The sequence below is a fragment of the Sus scrofa genome, chromosome 13 (genome assembly GCF_000003025.6).
Source record: "Sus scrofa isolate TJ Tabasco breed Duroc chromosome 13, Sscrofa11.1, whole genome shotgun sequence".
NCBI classification, from domain to species: Eukaryota; Metazoa; Chordata; class Mammalia; order Artiodactyla; family Suidae; genus Sus; species Sus scrofa.
In genome coordinates this window covers 16,002,582-16,027,513 of record NC_010455.5, presented here as the reverse complement: position 1 = coordinate 16,027,513, position 24,932 = coordinate 16,002,582, and the positions used below count along the sequence as shown (strand labels likewise).

The 24,932-nt window shown below is 38.4% G+C and overlaps 1 protein-coding gene across 3 annotated transcripts in view; it reads right to left on the bottom strand.

Annotated features, from left to right (window-relative positions):
* Positions 1-24,932, bottom strand: part of RBMS3 (RNA binding motif single stranded interacting protein 3) — a 1,489,550-nt gene that overhangs the window by 430,957 nt on the left and 1,033,661 nt on the right. For all 3 annotated transcript variants that reach the window (XM_021069971.1, XM_021069970.1, XM_021069972.1), the window contains exon 7: positions 6,036-6,127. In XM_021069971.1, coding sequence (XP_020925630.1) covers positions 6,036-6,127 — 92 coding nt within the window. The remainder of the gene's footprint in view (positions 1-6,035; positions 6,128-24,932) is intronic.

Here is a 24,932-nt window from a genome sequence, read left to right as displayed (position 1 = left end):
CTTCTATTATGAAGAAGAAGGTGCAAGATACAAAGCATAACAAAGCCCAAATTATGTTAGCTCACTAAAAGCCTGCTCTATTTGAATTCTAAAGAAATTTTCATAACACACTCTGTGACTGGGTGGAGCAACCAGTCAGTATTTTTACAATGATGGGCAAGTGTTTTCTTGGGATTCTATTATCCCAAGAATAATGTCCATGTGTGTTTTTTGTTTTGTTTTGTTTGCAGCAAGATTAAAGGATCAGAGAAGCCTAGACAGTCCTATTTGTCTAATCACAAAATGTTTACAAAGAGAGTAAGAGCTATAGCCAGGAATTTAGGTAGGAGTCTCTTTCATTGTCTTAGATCTTCAGCATATCTATGTGAATATGTAATATGCAACAGCTTGTTCTACAGGATGAAGACATAGCAGTGAACCAAAAAATGTTTCGTAAACATCGTATTAGACTGGCTTAAGCAGAATAGAACAAAGAGGCATTAGGTAGTAGTAAATGGTTCAGAGACAATTAAGACACATTAGGGATCCTAAGTAGGTGATGAGGATAGTGGTTGAAGGTTGGGCCAGGATGTATGTCAGATAAATTGGTCAGAGAACATCTTTCCTATGAAATGACATATACATATTTGATTTTTATAATTTATTTTCTATATTCATTGATTTTTTTTTAATTTTACCTCTTCTGAGCTTGAGGAAAAAATCATTGATTTTTTTCTAAAAAAGAACTACTATTAAGGTCATTGATTTGTAAAAAGAATTCCTTTCTTCTGGCACCAATCTGGTTCTCCACCATGGTTAAATGGCGTTTTTATACTAGTCTCATGATTGACCATAATATCCTAAGAGTTGACATCCTCTTGGACACTTGATTTCTTCTGTGATCACTTAGCTTTGACATATTCCATATATCCCACAGCAGCGTGAAAAATCTTTGCTAACTGGCATGGTGGTCAGAGCATAGACCTGATAAAGTGGTTTTTTTTGGGGGGGGTTAGGGTTACACCTGTGGCATGTATAGAGGTTCCCAGACTAGGGGTTGAATCAGAGCTTCAGCTGACGGCCTATACCACAGCTCACGGCAACATGAGATCTGAGCTGTACCTGCAACCTGCACCACAGCTCACGACAACGCCAGATCTTTAATCCATTGAGCAAGGCCAGGGAATAAACTCACATCTTCATGGATACTATTCAAGTTCTTTACCACTGAGCCACAACAGGGAACTACTGATGAAGCTTTATTAAAGGCCGAGAGGAAGGATGCTCCTTCTCTGTGGGCCTTTCATCAGAAAGGCATCAACGAAAGCAAACAGAAACAGGCCTGCTAAGCTTGAGATAACTGAAGCTTGGCTGGAATAACTGGTGACTGTAGAATACGTATAGTCATTTTGGAGCCTTTAAATTTACATCCAGAAAACTCAGTTCTAAAGCTGTGCAGCCTCCAGGGAGCCTCCATTAGGCCTGAGGATGGCTCAAAGGAGGCCCATCTGGATGGCAGATATGTGATTGGTTATCCAAGGGACTCCCTACACTGACAAAGCAAGAGTTCTACTCCTGCCTGGCAGAATTCGATATATATGTCAGTCGTATCATACTTGATTGTATCAGTGACTACTACTTATTTTGCATCCTCTCTGTTCATAAGTAGTAGTTTTCCTTTGAGTTCATGTAACCTGATGTTTCTCTGTCATTCTATGAAGCTCTGAGTTGCTAAGCCAGGGGAACAGCTATGCTGGGACTGTTGGACACAAAGGCATCCTCAGATATGGTGACAGAGTAAGGCTTAGAGGTGGGCTCCCTTCTGCACCACATAATGCATGTCACCAAAACATGTGAATGGGAAGAATGTCTTTATGGATGTTGGAGAGCCAGGTAGATAAACGATTCTTAAATTTCTCTACTAGAGGTCAAGAACCTCAAATGTTCTCCATCCTAGAATCTCTGGCAGCTAAGGGAGAAATCCCTTGACTCAGTTTTGGCCATGAGATGTAAACACAAGCTCCTGAGCTAGGATTCTGGAAATGCTTTTAAAATGACAGAATCGGCCATGTGATCCTTCAGCCTTTGCCCTTATCTTAGCTTAGAAACAAACATGTAACTGTATGGATGAAAGCCATATACAAAGATCACAGAGCAGCCTTGACCTTTGATGACAACCAAACGTTTGCCCTTCATTGCTTATCTATACTTTCTTATTAATTGGCAAATGATACCTATACCTACAAGGTGAGCTACTGTTAGCTGGTTTTCTCAATTCTTTTCTTTTTACACTTATAGAGACATATTCTTGCCGATGACTTCTTCTAAATACTCTGAAGTTGGCAAGAAGAGCCAAGCAATACTCCCAATCTAGAACTACAGCAATCACAGGGCATAAACTAAAATTTCAGAATAGAAACAGCTTTATTCAATCTTGATTCTCCAACACCTAACACAATGCTGACACTTAGCAAGCAGTAAAAATGTCTGTGTTTTTGGAGTTCCCATTGTGGTGCTGCAGAAACAAACCCAACTAGTATCTGTGTATATGTATATACATATACATGTTTGTTGATTGATCCTATTGATTGTATTTCTCAAGAAACTGTTTTCTTTCTTCTTCCTTCTTTTTCTTTTCAGCCACACCCACAGCATATGGAATTCCTGGACCAGGATTGAATTCAAGCCATGGCTGAGATCTATGCCACAGCTGCAGCAATGCTGGATATTTAACCCACCATGCCAGGCTGGGGATCAAATCCATCCTTCACACTGTGCAGCCACCCAAGCCACCTCAGAGATAACGACAGGTCCTTAACCTGTCCGCCACCATGAGAACTCCAGAAACTGGTTTTTAATAAAAAAAATAACACTTAAAGCATATATCTGGATTTATAGAAAGTTCAGTAACAAATTTAAATTTAATGCCTAACTCTATTTATTGGATAATTAACATTTATTGAATACTGAATTTTAGTATAATCTAATGACTATGTTAAATTCATTTTTTAAAGTTAATTTTCACAGCAGTCCGATAACCTAAGTGTTACTACTGAAGAAATTCAGAGATATTGAAATAACTAACCAAGGTCATACAGGCAGGAGGTATTAGAGCCAGGATTCAAGGCCAAATTTATCTCCCTCCAAACCTACGCTCTTAACCACTATGTATTAATAAAATATTTTAAATTTGTTCTCCTGAAAGAAACATATCCTTTGATCCCTAAAAACCCTTTTTGGCAGAACAGCAAGTTATAGAAAATGTTAGTCTCTGTTAATGGTTATACATTATTAATAAATTACCACTTACTGGATGATTTGTTGTTTAATTCCTCTTAGCTGACAAATCTGTTGAATTTTTCATATGCCCACATTGGAATAAGTTAGCTCAATAAAGCAATTCACTTGGAGAGTTTCATGTATGCTCCAGGTTGCTATTGGGAACCTAGGTTATTTGTGGCATTTTTGCTTTAAATCCTGGAGTCATTAAAATGTGGCACTACTACCTGCAGTGTAGGATACGGATAAGAACAAGATGCAGGCAGCAATTCAGTAGATACTTAAATGGCAAAAATATAGTGCGTGTTTCACACACTCTGCAGACTGCTGGTTTATATGATAATAAATAACAGTTATCACCAGGACAAAGGGAAAAAAGGCCATGAAATCCAAAAGCACAGTGAGAAATCTGCTAATACAGGTGGTCAAGCCTGCTCCATTTCATTGTCAAAGGGAGACTATTTATTTGCTTCTGGGTAGTTAAATTATAGAGTCATTGACTGTTGAAACTTTTCCAGTAGGCAGATGTGGATCTGCAGCTCTGGGCTTTAGATTAAAATATCTGTGAGGAAAAGGGGAGTAAGAATCTCCTCCACAGAGAGCACAATTGATAAGGCAGAGATCTTTAAGTAACTCCAGAGATAAAATAACTGCCTTTAAGGATCCCAGTTAAAATCTTATTGTGTATATTGGGCATGGACAAGGGTCAAGATGCTGACTAAATTAATCACTTTAGAAGCTCTTTAAAGTATTTTCCCTTCGATAACTTCTTATTTAAGTGGGATGTCAGTGATTGGTGTGTGTATGTGTGTGTGAAAGAGAGAGATATTCCTTGTGCACCAGAATGCTCAGAAGCAGAAGGGAAATAGTCGCCATGGTTCCTCAGTAGTTATACAGGTAGTGACACCTTTCTTTCCCCATTGTGAAAGAAGCCAGTGGTTTTTAGTCCAACAACTATGCACACATGCACACAAATACACACACATACATATGTGTGTGTGTATATTCTGAAAATATTTGAAAGTGGAGATTATGCTGGCTTTAATCATTAGTTCTAAACTGCTACAATCTAGCCATTTCAAAAATTTGGTAGTTCGTCCACAGAATAGATCAAAAATCTTCCAATAATAAGGGTTTTTTGAAAGCAGTTTTATAATCATTTCCTTGTCAATAGGTCTTGCCTTTGACTTAAAATTCAATTTGTATTTTGCATATCCCTAACAACTGTATTTTATCCTTTGATTGTTGGGTGTAAGAAGTCACTACTTAAGTTTCCAAGCACCCCGACTCTTTGTCAAGTAACCTTTAAACAAAGATATGGGAAGTAATTCCCTATTAATTACCAAATTAACTTCATCAATCTTAGTTCATGACCAAATTCAAAACTTCCAGGCACAATCATGTTGAAAAATGCATTACACAGCTGAAAGAATTCAAACTCTAATTCATCCCACCTTGAAAACCAATTAATGTGTCATAAGGCAATGAGTCTACCAATGTAATCTATATGGGAAGTGACCACACAAAAAGGGGTAACAGATATGGGTGGAATCAGCTTTCTCCAAGACTACTATAGATGAAGAAACCATATATCCCACCTCTAATTATCTGATGTTGAAACTGGAAAATGTTTTAGAGATGTTTAGCAATGATAATCAAATCCCAATGACCAAAAATTTGACAGCTCAGTCAATGTAACTTAGCCCTATGTGGGAAGAGTTAAGAGCAAGAATAACAGAATATGGAATAAATGCTATAGATCAGAATTTTAAGATTTATTGGCTCATCTACCTAACTTCTGAGAATCCAAAAATCAACAAATTCACTAATAGTAATCAGAATATTTTAAGTTGCATATAAATTCCAAAATGACATTATTTAAAACAAATAGGTACAACCATTCCTACAACTGATTTTTTAAACTTTTTACTTGGCAGTAATCATAGATTTACAGGATGATAGTATAGAGAGATCCCATATCCCTCCACCTAGGTTTGCCAAAGGTTACATATTTTAGTACAATTATCAAAACCAGGTCGTTGACAGTAAGTGTAGAATAGGTCATTTTATCATATGTGTAGATTCTTGTAATTACTACTACAATCAGGATACAAAATTATTGCAAGTGATTTTACTTACTTTCTTGAATATAAAAATGCATGATAATTTCAAGTAGAAAGTTTCAGGCTGCTCGTTAACAAAACAATACAATGACAATGTATTGAAATTATTAATATCTAGCAATTGCTATCTAGGAAAACTATTTGTAAAGGACAAAATGAAATTCTAATAATACAGACAACATATACTTTGATTAATATCATTTCTCTGCACAGATCAGGTCATACTATTATTCAGTGACTGGCTTTCCCAAACATGACAGTGAGCAATTTTTAAGCATGTAGTTTATCAAAAACATCTTGTTGAGAGCTATACTCCTTCAAAACTGTTTACTGGTGAGAGCCCCCAGTACACCCACTCATACACACAACACACTACACATCTCCTGTCTCAGGTGAAACAGAGCACTTCACAAGTGACCTTACATCACTAGTGAGGTTACAATAAAGGAGGACATTAATAGATATACACAAAGAATCATGAAATAAACTGTCCAGATTCTTCCAAACCAAGTTATAATGGGGTTCAAATTTCCTTAACAAGTAACATAATTCAACTTGTTATAAACTCCAATAGTGATCAGCTCAAGGCAATGGGAGAAACATATGATCACAAATGAAAAGAAAACAAAATCAGAATCTAAACACCATCCTTACCTTGGCCATCTGTGCCTGCACGCCATTTGCCTTGAGAGATGCTACTGCTTTCTGTGCAGCTGCCGGACTGTCAAAATCTACAAAACCATACCCTGTGAAAACACAAAACCCCTGGTGAGTACTGGGAAATAGCTGCATCCCTTTTGCACTGATGGAATGTGTGTTTGTGGTCAGACTTGTATTTATGACCCTGGTTGAATCCAGGGTTGAAACCACAGACCTCAATCTTTGGCCCTTAACATGTCAGGAAAGATGCCACAGTATCCTTAAACATAAAGTAACTCACTTATTTTTTAGAGTTTACTTTGGAGATTGGATATGCAACTGGCAAGCTGATTTAGATGACTACATAGTTATTAAATATGTTCTTCCTTCTTCAATGGGTCTGCTGCAAGAACGAGGAACACAAAATGCTTGGAAATACAAATACAGAAAAGTTTATCTCTAAAGTTAATTTTCTAATCTCAAAAAAAAAAAATTGATCGTAATAAAAGCCGTGATAGAGCCTGCATGAAGTTAGTGCCAGCTACCTCAACCATTCTTGGCACTCAGAGGCATTCAAGAAGTACATGTTGACTACATGGATGAATGAAGGTTGTGAATGAGGTTTGAACCTAGTTGCAATTGATTTCCAAGCTCATGTTAATCCTTATGGACCTTGTTCTCTCAAAGATAGTGTCTTAAATTTTGACTGTTCACTAACATGTGATAAATAGCGATTAAATAAATTCAAGCTTCTTTTAAAAATAAGAAACAAGACTCATGTCACTTATCTGTTACTTAAGTATAATCTGATAAGGGCACAAGAGTTGCCTATACTGTTCTCTGATTGTGTGCCTCTGTATGTGTGTGCACGTGAATGGGTGTGTGTATGTGCGGGGTGTATAGAGTGAGGCCAAAAAAAAAAATATTCAGTGAAACAGAATAAATGAACAGAGGATTTGGCATGCCCATAAATAGCTGATATTAGCTGAGGTACCTAAGTCTTTCAGCTGCAAAATTCAAAATAAAAATCTCAAAATGAGTAGAAAAGAGAATCAGATTTGCAACAAATTATGGTTACAAAGAGGACACTGGGGAGAATGATGAAATGGGAGTAGGATTGACATACATGAACTGCTATTATGGAAGATGATAACAGAGCTGTTACAGCACAGGAACTCTACTCAGTTCTCTGTAGTGACTTACATTGGAAAAGAATCTGAGAAAGGAATGGACATATGTATAAATAATTACTTTGCTGTACATCAAAAACAAATACGACACTGTAAGTCAACTATACTCTCCCCCATCCCTCGGAATAAAATGAATGTAAGGGCAGCTATGTTTAGCATGCCTAATAGCCCCTCATGTTATCTTTCACATATCCTCCGCTGGTAGGCAGGGATGAGCTCTGCACTCACACATGTTGTCATGAAGTTTTGACTTGAGCTGCTAAGGCAAAACCTACTATCCATCACTGTGACACCTCCCACCCACCCCACATAACCAGAGTGAAAGGGAAATTCAATTACCACACTGTTTCCTTTAATTAACTTTTAATTTTCTCCACTCGAACCTCTTCTTCTTTTCTCCCTCCAGCAGTTTACCTAAAATGAACTTGTACACAGCAGTGTACCATCAAAATGCTCTGAAAAACTGGCAGAGAACTGTGAAGTTTGTATTCCTAATAAAAGAACTTGAAACTCTCTTCCACAAATTATGAGAAAAAATGACACATAATAGTAAAAAAACAAAGAAAATAAAAAAACACAAAGTCAAAAGTAATTAAAAAAATAAAAAAAAGAGTTACAGCAGCCCCATGTACTTACATAAAAAAATACGTCACACCCAAAACTAAACAGGTCAAGGTATAAACTCCAAGCAAGCTTAAGAAAGCCAAATGAACAATATAGCCTTTTCAATAATCAATAAGCAACTGTTTTACAATCTTACTTTGCCAACTATTTCCGAAAGCCCTGAAGCCCACCAGAGAGAAGACACAATTCTTGAATACTCCTTAGACTTGGAGTTAGCACATGAAAAAAAACAAGGTCATCAAAGGACTCAACCCAGGTTGTTCAGACAGTACACTTACTAAAACAGGATGATTGGGTTCTAGCAGAATGGGCACAAGTTTGACAAGGCAACTATTCCTCCTCATATTTGGTTCAATCTTCCTCATCTGTTCACAGGCTTATTCTTTCATTCAATTGTGAAATTATGTATCAGGCATTTTGCCAGGTACAAGATGTACAGAAGTAAAAAAAAAAATCAGTTCCAGTCCCCACCCTATGCAGCAAATAGTTGAGTTGGGAGAGGGACATAAAACAAATAATCCTACAGATGGATCTATAATTACAAATCAGCATGCTTCCTTGGAAGAAAAGGAGGGCGTATACTATAGAATCTGATGGTCGACTGTTCATTATTGAAAGTTTAAGGAAGCAGCAGCATGGGCTGAACTGCATTTCTTAAAATATCACTCTTGCTGGCTTGTGCCAAAGATGGAGCTGGTTGTGCAAGAGTGGAGTCAGGGAGATGTCTTAGGGGCTGTTACAAATGGCAACTGGCCATGAAGTGGATAGGATGAAATAGGTGGTTTGAGTTATATTTTGGAGGCAGAATTAGCAGGACCCAGTAAGAGATGGACTGGGTGGAGGGTAAGGGTGAAAAGTGAGTGTGAAAAGGATACTGCCTTGTTTTTTTTTGAGCACAAGCCAATAGATGGGTGATGATGTGATTTATGGATAGGGGGAGCCTGGAGGAGGAACAAATAGAGGAGAGGGAAAATTAAAATATCAGTTTGAGACATGGTGAGCCAGAAATGCCTGTGAGACATCTAAGTAAAAGTGTCAAGGAGCAGTTGTAAAGGGTGCTCAGAAAAGGGGATAAGACTGGAAATATAAACTAGGAGGTCAACAGCATGAAGATGTGATCTCTAAAGACAGGAGGAGACAAAAGTGCCTGGTGTAAGGAGAATCAAAGAGCTCAGGGCTGGAGCTTGAACTTCACCATTTAGACATCAGATAAGAAAATGAGATTGCAAAAGGAGGCTGAAGGAACATCGGAGGGAAAGAAGGAAATACAAGGGGAGTAGGATTTCTCAAAACCAAGGTGGGGAAGTGTCTCCAGGAGGAGAGAGATCAACTGGGTCAAATGCCACTGTGAATTGGAACAACATGAGGGCTTGAGAGAATCAGTGTTTCAGGAACGTGGCTTTCTTTTTTTTTTTTTTTAGCTATAGTTAATGTACAATATTGTGTTAGTTTGCATACAATAAAGCTGTGCAGTTTTACATATTATATACATATTCATACATATATAAATACATATATATCTCTACATACATATTCTTTTTTTTCAGATTCTCTTCCATTATAGGTTACCACACGATACTGAGTAGAGTTCCCTGTGTATACAGTGGGTCCTTGTTGTTTACCTATTTTATATACGGTGTTATATATGATGAACTTATTATGCTCAGCTACAGGCCAGTGGTGGGGACTAAAACCTACTGGAGTAGTTCAAGAGCTAGAACAAGATGGGGAGATAGAGTGTTTACAGCTTTCTTTGCCACTATCTAGCTGAATCAAGAGCCAGCTTTAGATCCAAGGAGAAATGAGGTCAAAGGAGCTGTTCGTTGGTTGTGAAATAGGAGATGCTATGGTTTTCAACCTTCACTGTACACTAGAATCACTTTGGGAACTGAAAGAATGGCCAGTGCCCATTTCTCACCTCCAGGAAAATAAAATCAATGTCTTTGGGACTGTGGCCCACATGTCAGCATGCATACGTGTGTGTCTATTCCTTGGCTGATTTCAGTGTGATGTCAGGGTAAGATACTGCAGGGTAGACATTCCAGTTATTTAACTAATATTTGTTTGTTGTACCCACTATAAGACATTGCTCTTGGAATTTTTAAATGTTGATAAGAAAGATCAAGCAGAAGTCAAGAGTTTCAAGCTTCAGGGAATAACACTCCTAAGAAAGTGGAGGGGTGAGAGATCTAGAACGTGAATGAAGGGCAGACTTCTGCTGTAGAAGAGGGACTCTACCTTTGGTTCATAACAACTGGAAGGAGGGAAAAAAAGGAACACTCCAGGTATTATTTCTTTGTGTATCTTTGTTCCCAGGACCGTATCTGACACAGAGCCTGAGCATAATAAACATTTTCTGAAATTCATTGAAACCATATGTAGAAGAGGCTCAGTGACTTCATGAAACTATGGTGGAGATGAACTAATAAAACTGTCTGTTAATACATTTTGACTCCACAGAACAATATACGTGCCATCGGCCACAGTTCTGGCTCCACCGGTCTGCCACCCAGCGAGGCCACCCTGGATTTCACGACACTCAATCTCTCTCCCAGTGTGGCTTCCTCCCTTTTGTCTGTGCCACACATCACACAGGATATTACAAAATTACGATGCTGCTCTCCAAGGCTGAACTCCAATCCAAACAGAGGAAACCACTGTGAGGGCAGGAGACACCCTGCACCTCCTCCAAGTTGGGGAGGTTATGGGTGAACTTGGGGGAGAGTGTATTTCCAAAGAGTTATTTTGCCAACAAGGAGAGAGTGGCCCCTTCCTACAAAAGAGTTCCTCCCTTGAAGCAAGGTTATACAGGAAGAATCAATGTTTTGACGAGTTCTGTGTTTTTCATTTGAGCTTACTTTCACTAATTAAAAGGAGAGTGTAGAGGTACAGTGACTCAAGCCGCTCTGAAAAGCACTCTGATTTTGGAAATAAACTTTGCGTTCCTGAGTGCTATGTGACAGCACACACCACGTCACAATCAGAAGGAAACAAAATGAAATATGAAGTGGCCCCTAAGGGAGAGTGACCCTTCTACCAAGGCAAAGGTATAAAAGTGACCTCACTTTGGTTTCTCTTTGCTTTCCTTAATGACAAACAATCAAGTCTGGCAGCAGGAATCTCTGCACCCACATCTGGTGAGGGACAGGGGAGGGAGATTAGTTCAGCTCCAGCCAATAATACTTTACCACAACTGCAAAAATCCTCGGGAAAACACCGGTGAATGGTACCCATTGGAAACCCCAGCCCAAGTAGCTGGAAGGCTACTGGTCTCCTTGCATCAACTACATAATTAAGCTTGGCAGCAGGTTCAAGTGAATCAAAACTGAACGTCACTGTTTCTCCACACACTCTGTCCTTGTTTTCCTTCCTTGTCAGGGGAGAAGGCCAGCAGTTCTGCAATTAGCGGAGGCAGAGGAGTGAGAAAAACCAACAAATATGCCTGTTCCATTGGCAGATCTAATCAATGCTTTCCTGAAATGCTTTAAACTTGGTGTGTTAAAGTTTTGTTATTTTCTTGTACTACAAGACTGGTCACACACACACACACACACACACACACACACACACACACAGTAACTGAGTTACAACTGGGTTTATATTTTCAATTTTTGTTCCTTAGTTCATGTCTAGTCAGCTTCTCAACTATTCAGCTGTACCTCTGTGTAACAATTCATCTGAATCTTGTTAAAAGTCTCTTTATCATCTCCAACAGCTCAGTTTATACTTCTGATTTGCTACTGGCTCCTTAAATTCTTTACTTAAACTGCTTACATATTTGTAACTTTGGATGGTTTTTCATGTGGAAGAAGCGATCAAAGCCAGAACTCCTGGTTTGGAATTAGGAGATGCAAATTACTATATAGAAGATGGATAAACAGCAAGTTCCTACTGCAAAGCACAGGGAACTACAATCTCCTGTGATCAACCACAATGGGAAAGAATATGAAAAATAATATATATATCTATATATGAGTCACTGTCCTGTACAGCAAAAATTAACACAAAATTGTAGATTAGTTCCATGTAATTCAATACAATAAATGAAAAAAAAAAAAAAAAGCAAAACCCAGATCCCCTGGTTTAGACATGTGGTGGCACCTTGTCTGCCCATGGAGATTCACCCTCTGAGTGGAGCCTCACACTACATTTCACATAGGCAACGCTCCTCTTCTCCAGAAAGACTGTCATCAAGGCCCACTCAGAACACCGATGGCTTGATGTAACACCCAACTCTTTCAAAGACAATCCAGCTGTGAATCAAATGCAATTTTTAAGCGGAAGAGGTAAACATTTTGTCTAGGAATCACACGTTGTTCCACTGATGTTCTGCTCAGATTGAACAGTTGAAGGTGCTGAAGACTCACCCTTCCATAACTCCCCCTCCTTCTGCTTAGGCTTGACAACATTCCCTGGCTGTTGTCTGAGCTCAGAGCAGGAAAACTGAGTTTCAGAGAGAGAAGGTGGTCTGCAGGAAGGGAGATGTGGTTTGCAGCTTTCCTGGAAGTCTGCTGGAATCCAGGTGGCCTCCAAACAGCCGTATTTCTGCTTGATTTTTTGTGCACCCCTAAGTTGTTGAGTGATTGTCAAATGTCTTATTATTGAATTTCCTACTTCTCTGCATTATGTGATCAAAGAAAGTCAGTAAAGGACAGCACTGATAAACTCTTTTGCTACTGTTATATTTATAAAACCAAACTCTTTCGCTACTGTTACGTTTATAAAACCAAACTAACAAGAAAACCCAGACATTTCTTCAGTATTTCCTTTTGCATTGATGCCCGCTGACAGATCATTACAATGAAGCAAGGGTGCTATAGAGAAGCCAATACAATAGTCCTACAGCCTAACTTTATTGTGTGTGTGTGTGTTTGGGGGTGGGGAGAGCAAAAGACAAGTCCTGCTAGAATGCAAACACCAAAGACAAGAAGGTTTATTTTGAGGGAAAAGAATCCAAACCATTAAAATCTGAAATGAAATGGGCTTTGAAATGTATTTGGGAAAAGGATGGAACAGTTTTATACAGAAAAGAGCAGCATATGTACTTCTCATACAAAGGGCTGTAGCTCTCAGATACTTAGCAGATGGAGGCAAATAAGATCGGTAACAAGATCCACTGCACAGAAAACAGACTGCTTCACTCTCTTCCCCTGATTTCTGAGCTTAATTACCTAAACATCCTGATATTCTCATGCCAGAAACAATAAAATTAGACAGTTTGGGAATTGAACTTACCTATCATGCATGATAGACACTGGAAACATGATGTGGCTTTCCTATAATTATTATTTATGTATTAACTTTGACATATGGAGATTCCCAGGCTAGGGGTCTAATTGGAGCTGTAGCTGCACCAGCCTATGCCATGACATATGGAGATTCCCAGGCTAGGGGTCTAATTGGAGCTGTAGCTGCACCAGCCTATGCCAAAGCAACAGCAACGCAGGATCCAAGCCATGTCTGCGATCTATACCACATCTCATGGCAACGCCAGATCCTTAACCCATTGAGCAAGGTCAGGGATAGAACCTGTGTCCTCATGGATGCCAGTCAGATTCGTTAACTGCTAAGCCATGATGGGAACTCCAGGTATTAATGCTTTTACTTTTTATTAAAGTATATTATTATGATATGATAAGAAGTATATTATATGATTTATAATGTGTTAATTTCAGGTATACAGCAAAGTGATAAACCATATATATGTGTATTATATATATATGCATGCTTTATCAGATTCCTTTCTCTTACATGTCATTACAAAATACTGAATATAGTTTCCTGTGCCATTGTTTATTTATTTTATACATAATAATGTTTGTTTGTTAATCTCAAACTCCTAATTTATCCTGTCCCCTTTCCATTTTGTTAACCATAAGTCTGTTTTCTATGTCCGTATTTTACTCTTTTGTAAATAAGTTCTTTTGTATCATTTTTATTAGATTATACATGTAAGTGATATCATATGATATTTGTCTTTGTCTGACTTCACTTAGCATGGTAATATCTAGGTCCATCCATGTTACTGCGAATGACATTATTTCATTCTTTTTATGGCTGAGTAATATTCCATTGTATAAAGAAGCTGCAGTATATTATTATGATTATTATTGAATTTAATAAACATGTACTATGTGCAAGGAAGATAGTTTTCCAGTAAGATATTCTGACATAGTCCTTCTGGTCAGGGAGTTTATTGTCTGGGAGGAATAGATCAAGACATTTAAATACAGTGGAGGGTTCACCTCTACCCAGGGGTTACATCAGTAAGGATGTATAAAATGCCATGGTTTCTTTTAGTATAATATGCATGATTTTGTGTGCCCACTCTGCTTATCAGAGCTGAATACCTGAGACAGGTCCCCTCTCAACAAACAGCATGATGGTAAAACTATCTACATTCTAAGTTTATATGTGTATGTATCAGTCTACCTTTCTGTTTGCCTGTTTTTGTGTATAAAAGAAACACATTAAGTTAAATACAAAGTGGAAAGAGGAATTAGTACCACATAAAAGATGAAAAGAAAGTGCTAATGTTCTGAAATGGCAAATATTTCTTTCAAGTGGGGGTAAACTCAGTACATCTTGAGAGCAAATGACGAAAGTGAGGACTAAGGAAAAGAAATTAGGTCCTGAATTGCATTTCCCAACAGAATAAAACAATTACAAGGACAGACAAATTTAGGGAGCAACATACTTAGTGGCATGCTGCTTGAAAATGGGACACTTCTCAATCCATTTAAGGTGCACAAGGAAGTCTTATTAAGCCAAACACAAAATCAAATCCCCAAACTCACTTCCCTTCTCACCCCTTTTGATTGATTTTTAAACTAGAGAAATTGCTTCTTTATACTGAATGAAGTACAAATTAGGATGAGGATCATTATTTATGGGCTTAAAGATATCACTGTGCTTTACTGAGATTAAAGAAACTCACTGATTTGCCAAGGTCTCCGACTAGTCCAGCCTTTATTTTATTATAATATTTCAGAGATAGAGAAGTCAGCTTGGCTATAAATGGACAGATTAACCTCTGCGAATTATCTTGTGAAGTTTCCTTTGTTAACAGGCAGTGTTCAAGGATACAAATAAGATGTATGTCCTGTATGAATACACAGAACTCTTAGTCCTATGTGTCTCTGCCATCACAACAGTGGGAGGTGTCAGTATGTCATGCACTGTGGCGGCAGAAGCAAGCCAAGATATTGATAAAACAATTCCACCGAGTCTGTAACTATGATGGACACAAGCTGTAACTGAACACTCTCATTAGAGCTCTGCAATCCCAGTGCACGGTAGGATATCAAAACCATGACTTCATTCCTGGGCCCCCATCTGTCCCTCTCTCTCCGTGCTCTGGCCTTACTGACAGGTAGACATGTAGATAATCCCTCCATCAGAAGGGCAGCAATGATGACTTCAGTGTGTGAGGATGAGTGGAAGAACACCCTCCCCCCACCCCGAAGTACCTTAATCCACATTCGTTCAATGGCTCCAGCCAATGGCCTAGGAAGCAAATTTGTGTCTTACACACTGTCCTGTCCCACTGCCCATTCATCTTTAGATTGTAGCAGAACTAGGTAAAGACCCAGAAGGATGCATTAAGTGGCTCAGTGTGAAAAGGAAGGAAGAGAGAGTGGATTCTACAATCAGGTCCCTCCTTTTAGAGGCATGTACCTGCCTGCCTCTGTTTTTGTTACACTCTACAATCTAGCTACTTCCTCAGCAGACCTGTCACCTCATCTCTAGTTCTATTCCAAATCCTGTGTCCCTTTGACACCACTATCTTCCTGAGAAAGGGCTGCATCTATAATTTCCTAATTCTAAACCTTTGACACAACTCACTTTGAGACCCTCAGGAAGCTTTTGTTTGACAAATATCATGCATTTCCTAATAAGTATTCGTATTTTATTCCATGCAAATGACAGTCATGTGTTCATAGGTCACATTCCAAAGATTTTAAATAAATGTCCACAAGACCTGTCTCCATCACTATGAGAAATGGTGGCTTTGAAATTGTTTTGGGTCATAAATTACATCTCTCCAGCCCACCTGATATACCAAATACAAATCTAGATTTTTTTCTTAATTTTTAATTTTTTTGTTTTTATTAGGGCTGCACCTGTGGCATGTGGAGGTTACCAGGCTAGGGGTCTAATTGGAGCTGTAGTTGCCAGCCTACACCACAGCTGCAGCAACACCAGATCAGAGCCACATCTGCAACCTACACTGCAACTCACAGCAAAGCTAGATCCTTAATCCAATGAGCAAGGCCAGGGGTTGAACCCACAACCTCATGGTTGCTAGTTGGATTCGTTTCCACTGCGCCACAATGGGAACTCTATAAATCTAGTTTTATGTTAGAATTAAGAAAACAAAGAAACTTAAGGGTACTTGCAGGCAATTGAGAATAACACATGCAGGTGGTAAAAAAAATAAAAATAAAATATAAACATCATGACAAACAAAGCATTATTCAATGGAATATAAGTCTCTTTCTACCTGACCATAATGCTTTGGTACACCTTCCCAAGAAACAGTCTTACAATTCTTTGTGTTCTAACTTGAAAAAACAACCAGAACTAATTCCTAAGCTCTTACTGGTTGTATGTATTAGAAGCACTTAGGAATTTACATGGAAATAAAAATTTCTATTATCAACAATCATGAAATGAAAAATATTTGTAGTTTTTAAAATATTTTAGATCTGTAATCATCCATTTTCCACTAAAAATGAATAGTAGTGTTATTTTCTTCTAATTTAAAAAGTTAGACAATTTTATTGAAGAAATTTTAGCTGATATAGAAATTAGCCATAATGCAATTTCCCAAAGATAGACACTTAATTTTTTCCCTTTATTTTTAACCAAAATGGTTGTCAGCTTATACACAATTTTATGCTTTTTCTGTTAATAACATATGTGGCTACTTTTCCTGGCCAAAATATGTGGATTTCTAAAATACTATTAATCTTTTTTATTTTCAATATCCAACCCTTTCTTAAAGATTTCTGAACTCACCTTATGCCATAGCCAAAATTTCCCTACCTTGTGAAAGTGACTTTATTCCAATGCGTTCAGAGATTTTTTTAATTAATAAAATAGTAATAAGGCAACACTTTCAAAATGTCCTAGACTTTAGGGAGTGATTTTTCCCAAGTTTTTTGTTTCTTTCCAAGATGTTTCAAGAAAGACCCTCAGGCACTGCAAACCAACAATATCAGAAACCAGTTAAATCAAATTCAAACAATACCCTCCTGAAATATTGGGATTGGAAGCCCATTTTCCCTCTCACTGCGATTAAGTTTGTTCTATCTCAAAGGAATTTTGGAAATATACCAGGATCAGATGAGACAAAATTTCAGATCTGTGATTCATAAAGGATTCCAAGAGTTTGAATAGTCATGTCATTATCCTCATGACTGCACATTCATTTATAAGTTGAAAGAGAAATTTTTTTCAACAAAGATATGTTTTCCCCAAGGTAATTTTACTCTAATTTGCAAATTGGTATGGTAGCTGATGGCACTCTTTTGATCCCCTTAACAGCTGGTGATCCATGACTTATAGCTAAAGTCTTCTCTCTTATAGGTGGAGCTTGCTTGAAAAAACTAGTTGTCTAAAAAGACTAGGATTTCATGATCTTAGGACATGCTTGTGAGATGTAGTTTAGGAACTGTGACCAGCATGTCCAATTGTCCTAACTAAGGTCAAGACCTAGATCACTAGGGAAATGGCTCTGCAAGCAGAGAGCAGAGGGATCTCCCCTGGTAGGTTTTCTACTGTGCTGTTCTTTGTGGCCTGAGGACAAGCAGCAACAGCATCACTTGGGAGTTTGTCAGAAATCAGAATCTCAGGCCTGCCCTAGAGCTTCTGAATCAGGCTTTACATTCTAACAAGATTTCCAGGTGCCAGAATGCACATTAACAATAGAGAAACCCTGGTCTGCACCCAGCTAGTCATCAACTCAGGACCATGTGCACCATTCTCAGTAAATGGAAGGGGAAATGGGGATCTTTTTTTTTTTAATTGTTTTTTAGGGCTGCACTCGTGACATATGGAGGTTCCCAGGCTAGGGGTTGAATCAGAGCTGAAGCTGCCAGCATATGCCACAGTCACAGCAATGCAGGATCTGAGCCACATCTGTGACCTACACCACAGCTCACAGCAACGCCGGATCCTTAACCCACTGAGCGAGGCCAGGGATTGAACCTGCGTCCTCATGGATACTAGTTAGATTCATTAACCACTGAGCCACAACAGGAACTCTAGGAAATGGAGTTCTCTAAATCAATAAGTAAGTATACGGGTATGAGTGTCATCTCATCCAACCTCTATCTTGGAGCTTCAAATATGTTATTTGATAGCAGTGAGTCCAAAGGCTCAGAACACTTAAACCAAAATTAAGGTTGGTAATAATATTACCTTAATTATACATTATCTCTGAGCATAGAATGAATCTACATGCCTTTAAAGCACCTAGTCTAGGGCCTGAGACATCCTCTCTCCAATTCCCTCACCTTCTTAGATTGTGCTGAAATCTCCCCCCTGCTTTAATCCACTCAACTTAAACACATTCTGAGACAAGCCTAGCAAGTATATTTCATTCTCTACGTAACAATTTTTTAATATTTTTTAAAGACAGCAATCCTGTCCTCACTTATATCTGCAAGATGAATATTTGAAAATACAGGATTTGGGCTATTTTTACATAATAGCCAATTTCAGGACAAGTACATGCCTTCCCTCTCTCTCTTTTCTATTTGTCCTTCAGAGATATACCTAATTCTGTTCAGTTTCAAAGTTCAAATTGGCCCTACACTAACATATTCCCTTAAAAATGTACTGTTCATTTAAGGAAGCAGGTAACCAACGTGAAGAGTGATTATACAATAAATGTATTATGCAAATTCCAGTGAACATTTTATGCACACTGGATAAAGAATCAAATTAAAGTCTCATAACCCTTAGAAAATTAGAGTTAGCAAGCACAGAGTTTGATTTGCCCTTGAACACCAAAACTGCTAAGAGCAGACATTCCCCCATCATTTCCACAAAACTGAACCATTTCTGAAGGTTTCAGATTAAAATAAGAAATCCCCCAGGAGTCATAAAGATCAGCTATTTTTACAGGAATAATTTGAAGTCACAATTTTAAAGTGTTCTGAGTTGGAAGGAATCGGTGAACTTCTGTGTCATATTTTGAAAAGCTAATATTCCAGGTAATCGGCCAGTTTGGAACACCGAAAATTGCACAAGGAGAGGGCAAGTGGGAAGGGGAAAAGGTTCCTCAAGAATAAGCACAGGAGGGCTGATTACAGAGCTTTCTAAGTAACAGCCCAAGTGGCAGGTCTGCAATAGACCACATGCTCCTTCGATTTCCCTTCATTCGATATAATAATGGGACATAATAGCTGCCTTCCTATTATACTGTCTTGTCCCCTCAGTGTGGCTTGCCAACACTGATTCTACCACTGGACTCTCCATGGAGACATAATGGACCATTAAGAAGGATAACGTGAAGGGTCCGCGCAGCATTTACCTACTGGAGAGCAGAGAAGTTGTCACAAACATCTCTCTAAATCAATAAGTAAGTATACGGGTATGAAGAGGGTGGGTTGAAAACCCATTCTGCCCCCAGTTTTTACACGTGGAGCCAGGATGTGGGCTCCAATGCCAAGAACAGCCCATACATTTATCAACCCCTGCAAATCAATTTTGCTTCCTTTTCAGGAACCGGGCAGGATGTAAATATGAAAAATGGGCTATTGATTTACCAAGTGCTCAGCAAGTCCCCCTTATGAGTTCTGAGGCAGGTGCTCTGGGAAGAAAAAGACAAGGGAGACATAGACTTCTGTCCTAGGGGACATGAAAGCCCAAAGGAGAACCAGCTGGTGTGACACCACCCCCCTGCTCCCGATGCTCTGAACAGCTATATGTGGTGTGTATATCAAAGTATGAAGACATATAGTACACAGCATGATGCTGGAAGGAAAGCAGGTTTCTGATAAGACTAGAGATAATGAAGATGAATCTGAGCTTTTGAAATGTCCTCTATTTACTATTTTATAACTCAATCAACTTTATTGGTGTACACTTTACATATGATAAAAGTCCATTTCAGTGAAGTTTGATGAGTTTTGACAAATACAATCACTTATATAACCACCATGACAATCAAGATATGGACACTCTCATCAACCACACTCCCTCAAGGCTCCTCCTGCCCCCTGGGAATCCCCTCCAAGCTGCCAGCCCCCCAGCCACCACTCTGCTTCTTGTCATTGCAGATGAATGGTGCCTGTCCCAACATCTGATACAAATGGAATCACAAGCGCATACCCTTTTTTTTCTGTTTTTGTTCTTCGCTCAGCATAATGATAACATTTAGAGAGGAGAAGGAAGGGATACTCTGGTTTGAGCGAACATTTAAGGCCAGGGAAGTAAAGGGTTATTTCAAGAGCTTAACAGGGATAGCTAATGGAGACCAAAGAGGAGGGGCTGGGAAGGAGGTGTGTGAGCCTAGCATGACATAGAACCTCTGAACAATTTTACACCATCCTCATGTAAAAATCCTCAGGCTGCTCTGCCTCAGGGCCTTTGCACCTGCTGTTCCTTTGACCGGAATGCTCATCTCCCTGATTGTACAGACCTGGATTCTCCTTTTCCTCCATAAGCCTCTATCACCACAATTTCACTGCACTGGGCACAATCTGTGGGTGACTTTATTTGCATGTTTTACTCGAATGGACTCTCAGGGACAAGGCAATAGACAACAGGATGGTTCTGCTCATAAATGGACAAATCACCAGGACCTGTGACACTTTACGGCTCAATTAGTCACAAAGAATAAGGAAGTGAGTGAGTGAATGAATGAACGGTAAATTCATAACAAATGAAATCTCTGCTTTCGACCAGCCACAGATAGAACCTTGGGTGTTACAACTCACACCAGGCTCTCTGACAAACAACTCCTCACTTTTCTTCTTCTAAAACGCCTTTTAGCATCATATAGTTTAAGAGCAACAGAGTCTTATCAATTTGCTACACCAACTCCCAAATGGCAGGACCAGCCTGATCTAAGTTTATGTGCTTTGGGGCACAAGGCAAAATATTTAACTTCCAGAAAGACCTGGAAGATGCTAGATGTCAAAATCACCATGATTAAAAAGACAGTCGTTATTGTCATAATAAGATAGAGTGCTCCCTTCTAAATACTTTCAACATGCCCTGAAAATAGGGCTGAAGTGTTTTGGTTTTAATGCTTTGGCTATTTTTGAGGAACTGATGTTTTGTGCTCTAGGGTTTTGAGGCGAGGTGAGCCCAGTGCTGTTTTCAGAGCAATAAATGACTTTATGTCAAGAGCCGGCTGGTTGCTCGCCTCGTTTATTGTGACTTAACAAAAGGGCCCAGGAACAATATTGCTCAGCAGAAGGAAAAAAAGGTGAGCTGATACCTCATCTGAAGGGACAAAAAACACCAAGACCAATGATGTCCACAAAGAAGTGCAGTTGACAGGCTGCCAGGACTTCGTAGTGAAACAGGATAATTGCAGAAGTAGTGAAATAACCATGTTCAAGTTTTGTGCTTAGAAACTTGACCTTGAACATGTTTTCAAAAATTCACAAACAGTGGCACAAGCTAGGAATTTCTCTCTCTCTTTTTTTTAAAAACTTTCTGACACAGTAATATCACAATAAGAACTCATTGTCTATAAGCCCCTGAAAGCTGTCCTTTCCCTGTACCCTAAGTTCCTGTAGCCCTTTAACAAATACCACGTAGGAGGTAAATAAATGTTTGGGGACATAATTTAAGTTCCCTTCTCCAAAATGCTGGTGAAGAGAGAATGCCTTTACCTTTTCATTTTATGTCAATTTCTTATAAGAGGAAGATTTGCACTCCTTCTAAGCTTGAAATACGCATGGAAGGAAAAAAAAAAGATTGGTCCAAGAGAGCTTGCTTTCTGTCTGTCTGTATAAAGTAAAGGATGAAAAAAGAATAAAACTCCTGCTGTGTAGCACTGAGAACTATGTCTAGTCACTTATGATGGAGCATGATAATGGGAGAAAAAAGAATGTATACAGGTATGTGTAACTGGGTCACCATGCTATACAGTAGAAAAAAAAATTGTATTGGAGAAATAACAATTAAAAAAGAAAAAAGAATAAAGCTACAGGAAACTCCTGCTTCCCAAATCACACTCTTCTAGGAAGCAAAGCAGCAACAGTTTTGATAATATCATATATTTTGAGATGGAGTTTTGAAAGATATTCTTTTCTTGGAAATAAGAGAGTTGACTAATATTTAGATCCAAACTGATATCTTTGTCTTTCTAGAAGCTGCCCTGCCCTGCTGGCAGGTCATTACAGAGGGCGACTTGCATCCTAAAACATAAAAAGTAAGACCGGAGAAGAGTTGTCCAACTTTCCAACATTTTCATCTGGCAAATTCCATAGGGTAGTTCAAAAATTCTAATTTAAGTCATAAAGATGTTTCAGTGTCCAAAATATACATATCAAAATTTACATAATAATTAAAGTAAAAACTGCATACTCTGCTGTGCTCTCCATTAAGTTTTTTTTTTTTTTTTTTTTTTTTTTTTACAGTTTATCTCATGGCACTCTCCTAACACTTTCTAGTTCAGTATTACCACTCCCATTTTGCACATGAGGTGACCTCGTCTCGGAGAGCTGAAATGTCCTCATTGTCACATAAAGGCATTGCATAAGAATTCTCAAGTTGATTCAAAATGATGGAAGGGAGTTTCTGTCATGGCTCTGCAGAAACAAATGTGACTAGTAGCCTTGATGACATGGGTTTGATCCCTGGTCTCACTCAGTGGATTAAGCATCCAGCCTTGCTCTGAGCTGTGATGTAGATCACAGATGTGGCTTGGATCTTGAGTTGCTGTGGCTATGGTGTAGGCTGGCAGCTGTAGCTCTGATATGACCCCTACCATGGGAATAATCAGAAGATTGGGCAGCAAAAGACTTGTGTAACAACAGTTAACTGCCATCTCCTTTAGTTTCGTCACCATCACATCCATTTTCCACAGTGCCACCTACCCACACTCATTCCATTGGCTTCCAAGTCTTGCCTGGAATACTCCTGGCTGATGCAAACAAAAATTAGTCCACGAGTTGTTATTTCTGCTTTTGTAATGCCTCCAGCTCAGAAAATTGGTAATCATAAAGTAACAGAATCATTTTCAAGCAGTAAAGGACATTTACGCTGGCTTCTCTCTGGTATCCATTGATACCGGACCATCCTCTCCATGCACTGGGTCAGGCTGTTTGATAGGAATATGGATATGTGGATTTCAACTTCTCGGCCAAAGCTCAGTTAAGCATTTGAACTCAGGCCGGAAGGTTTGGCATTAAATCCTGGTTATCAGTCTCTGAATCCCCATTTCCTCACTGGAAAAAGGCGATAATCATAGCACTTATTTACAATGCATTACATTGTTGTGAAGATCAAATGAATTAATATATGAGTATCACCTAAAATAATGCCTGACATGTTGTTAAGGGCTACACCTACAAAATAAGCAATCTCTTATTATTTTTGTCAGGAAAGACCTCAAATGTTTGTTGATTAAAAGGCCTATTTTAATTACCATACCAATTACAAAGAGGTGTGACCCAGGATAAGTCACAGCAACACTTGTATTGTCACCAATGTATCAGAACCAGTTTTACGCATGTGAGCAGACCGCCAGGTCACCTGCATCCTTCTCTTGTATTCCATGGACTGCTCTTGATCTTCGCTTTAAACCTAATGTTCTATTTCCTACATTTCTTCAGGGAAGATAGTCATGTTTTAAAAGTGTCTGATTTTTGTAAACATGCTATTCCATATTAAAATATTTGTTTTTCATCATCTCATTATGGGGGAAGTGTTTGTACTCATTAAGGCACTTTAAACAACATAGTTTACATAATAAAATGACATCTTTAATTCTAGTCACTGCCAGATTCTCCTTCCAATTCAAAATCACAACTTTTAAAAATTCTATTATATGTTTCTGAACAAACTAATTTGGGGCACTTGCTATATATGCAGCTTCGAAGAAAAACATTTTGCAATGCTCACATAAAAATAACAAATTTAAAATGTATTAATGATTTTCCCCTTATTTCAGAGACTTGTTACCGCTGTTTGCCGCTGTTTGTTTATGGTGATGTGTGTATGTGTGCTGGAAAGCTTACTATTTATACATGAGTATATTTCATGCTATTTTCATTGCTAAGTTATCAAGTATTTCCAAATATTTTTACATATGTTTTTATAACTCATATAGTTGCAAACCATAAAGGGCCATAAGAAATCCCATGATCTAAGGCAGTAATGGGATGGAATGTAGCCATTACAGTAGAAAAAAATTCTTAGCCAGAGAAAATAATTGATTATAAAATTCCAGATGGGCTCTTATTTTTGGCATACAGTATTTGTTTGGAAGGACAGTGTCATCAACTTTCAAAAAGCAGGAAACTCCATCTGGTATTTGTACTTTCCTTTGAGAGGACACTTGGATTCTCCCATTGTCATTTTTACTCATATTGAATGAAATTCTCACTCTTGGTTAATTTAAATAATAACCGTGTAGACACACAGCCATCTATGAAAAGCTATTTTTGAAGGCTGATATAAATGAAAAAACAGTGAATTCACACTGGGCTGTGATCTGACCACGTAAAACGTAATTCTTTTGCACATCACAGGGTGTCTTGCACCCATTAGGCACTTGATGAACTTTGTTCAGGACTTGGGGAATTGGAAGTTTAATTACATATAAAAGAAATGCTAATGACCACTGAAAGAAAACTTTTAGTTTAGGTTCTCTACTTGGAAAAATATTAATAAGAAAAAGCATATTAGCCAATGATTCATTGATTCATCAATTTCATGTGTTCACTCAAGAAATGTCGAAGAATTGCTAATGCCACCATGTGGACCATTGTTCTTGAGAATAGTCATAGACATTTTGCACTGTTCTATGGACAAAGATTTTAGAAAATACTATATAAACATCAAACAAGTGTGTTTTGTTTTTGTTTTAAACACTGAAACTTTTCAGAGACTTTAAGATGCAAATGTG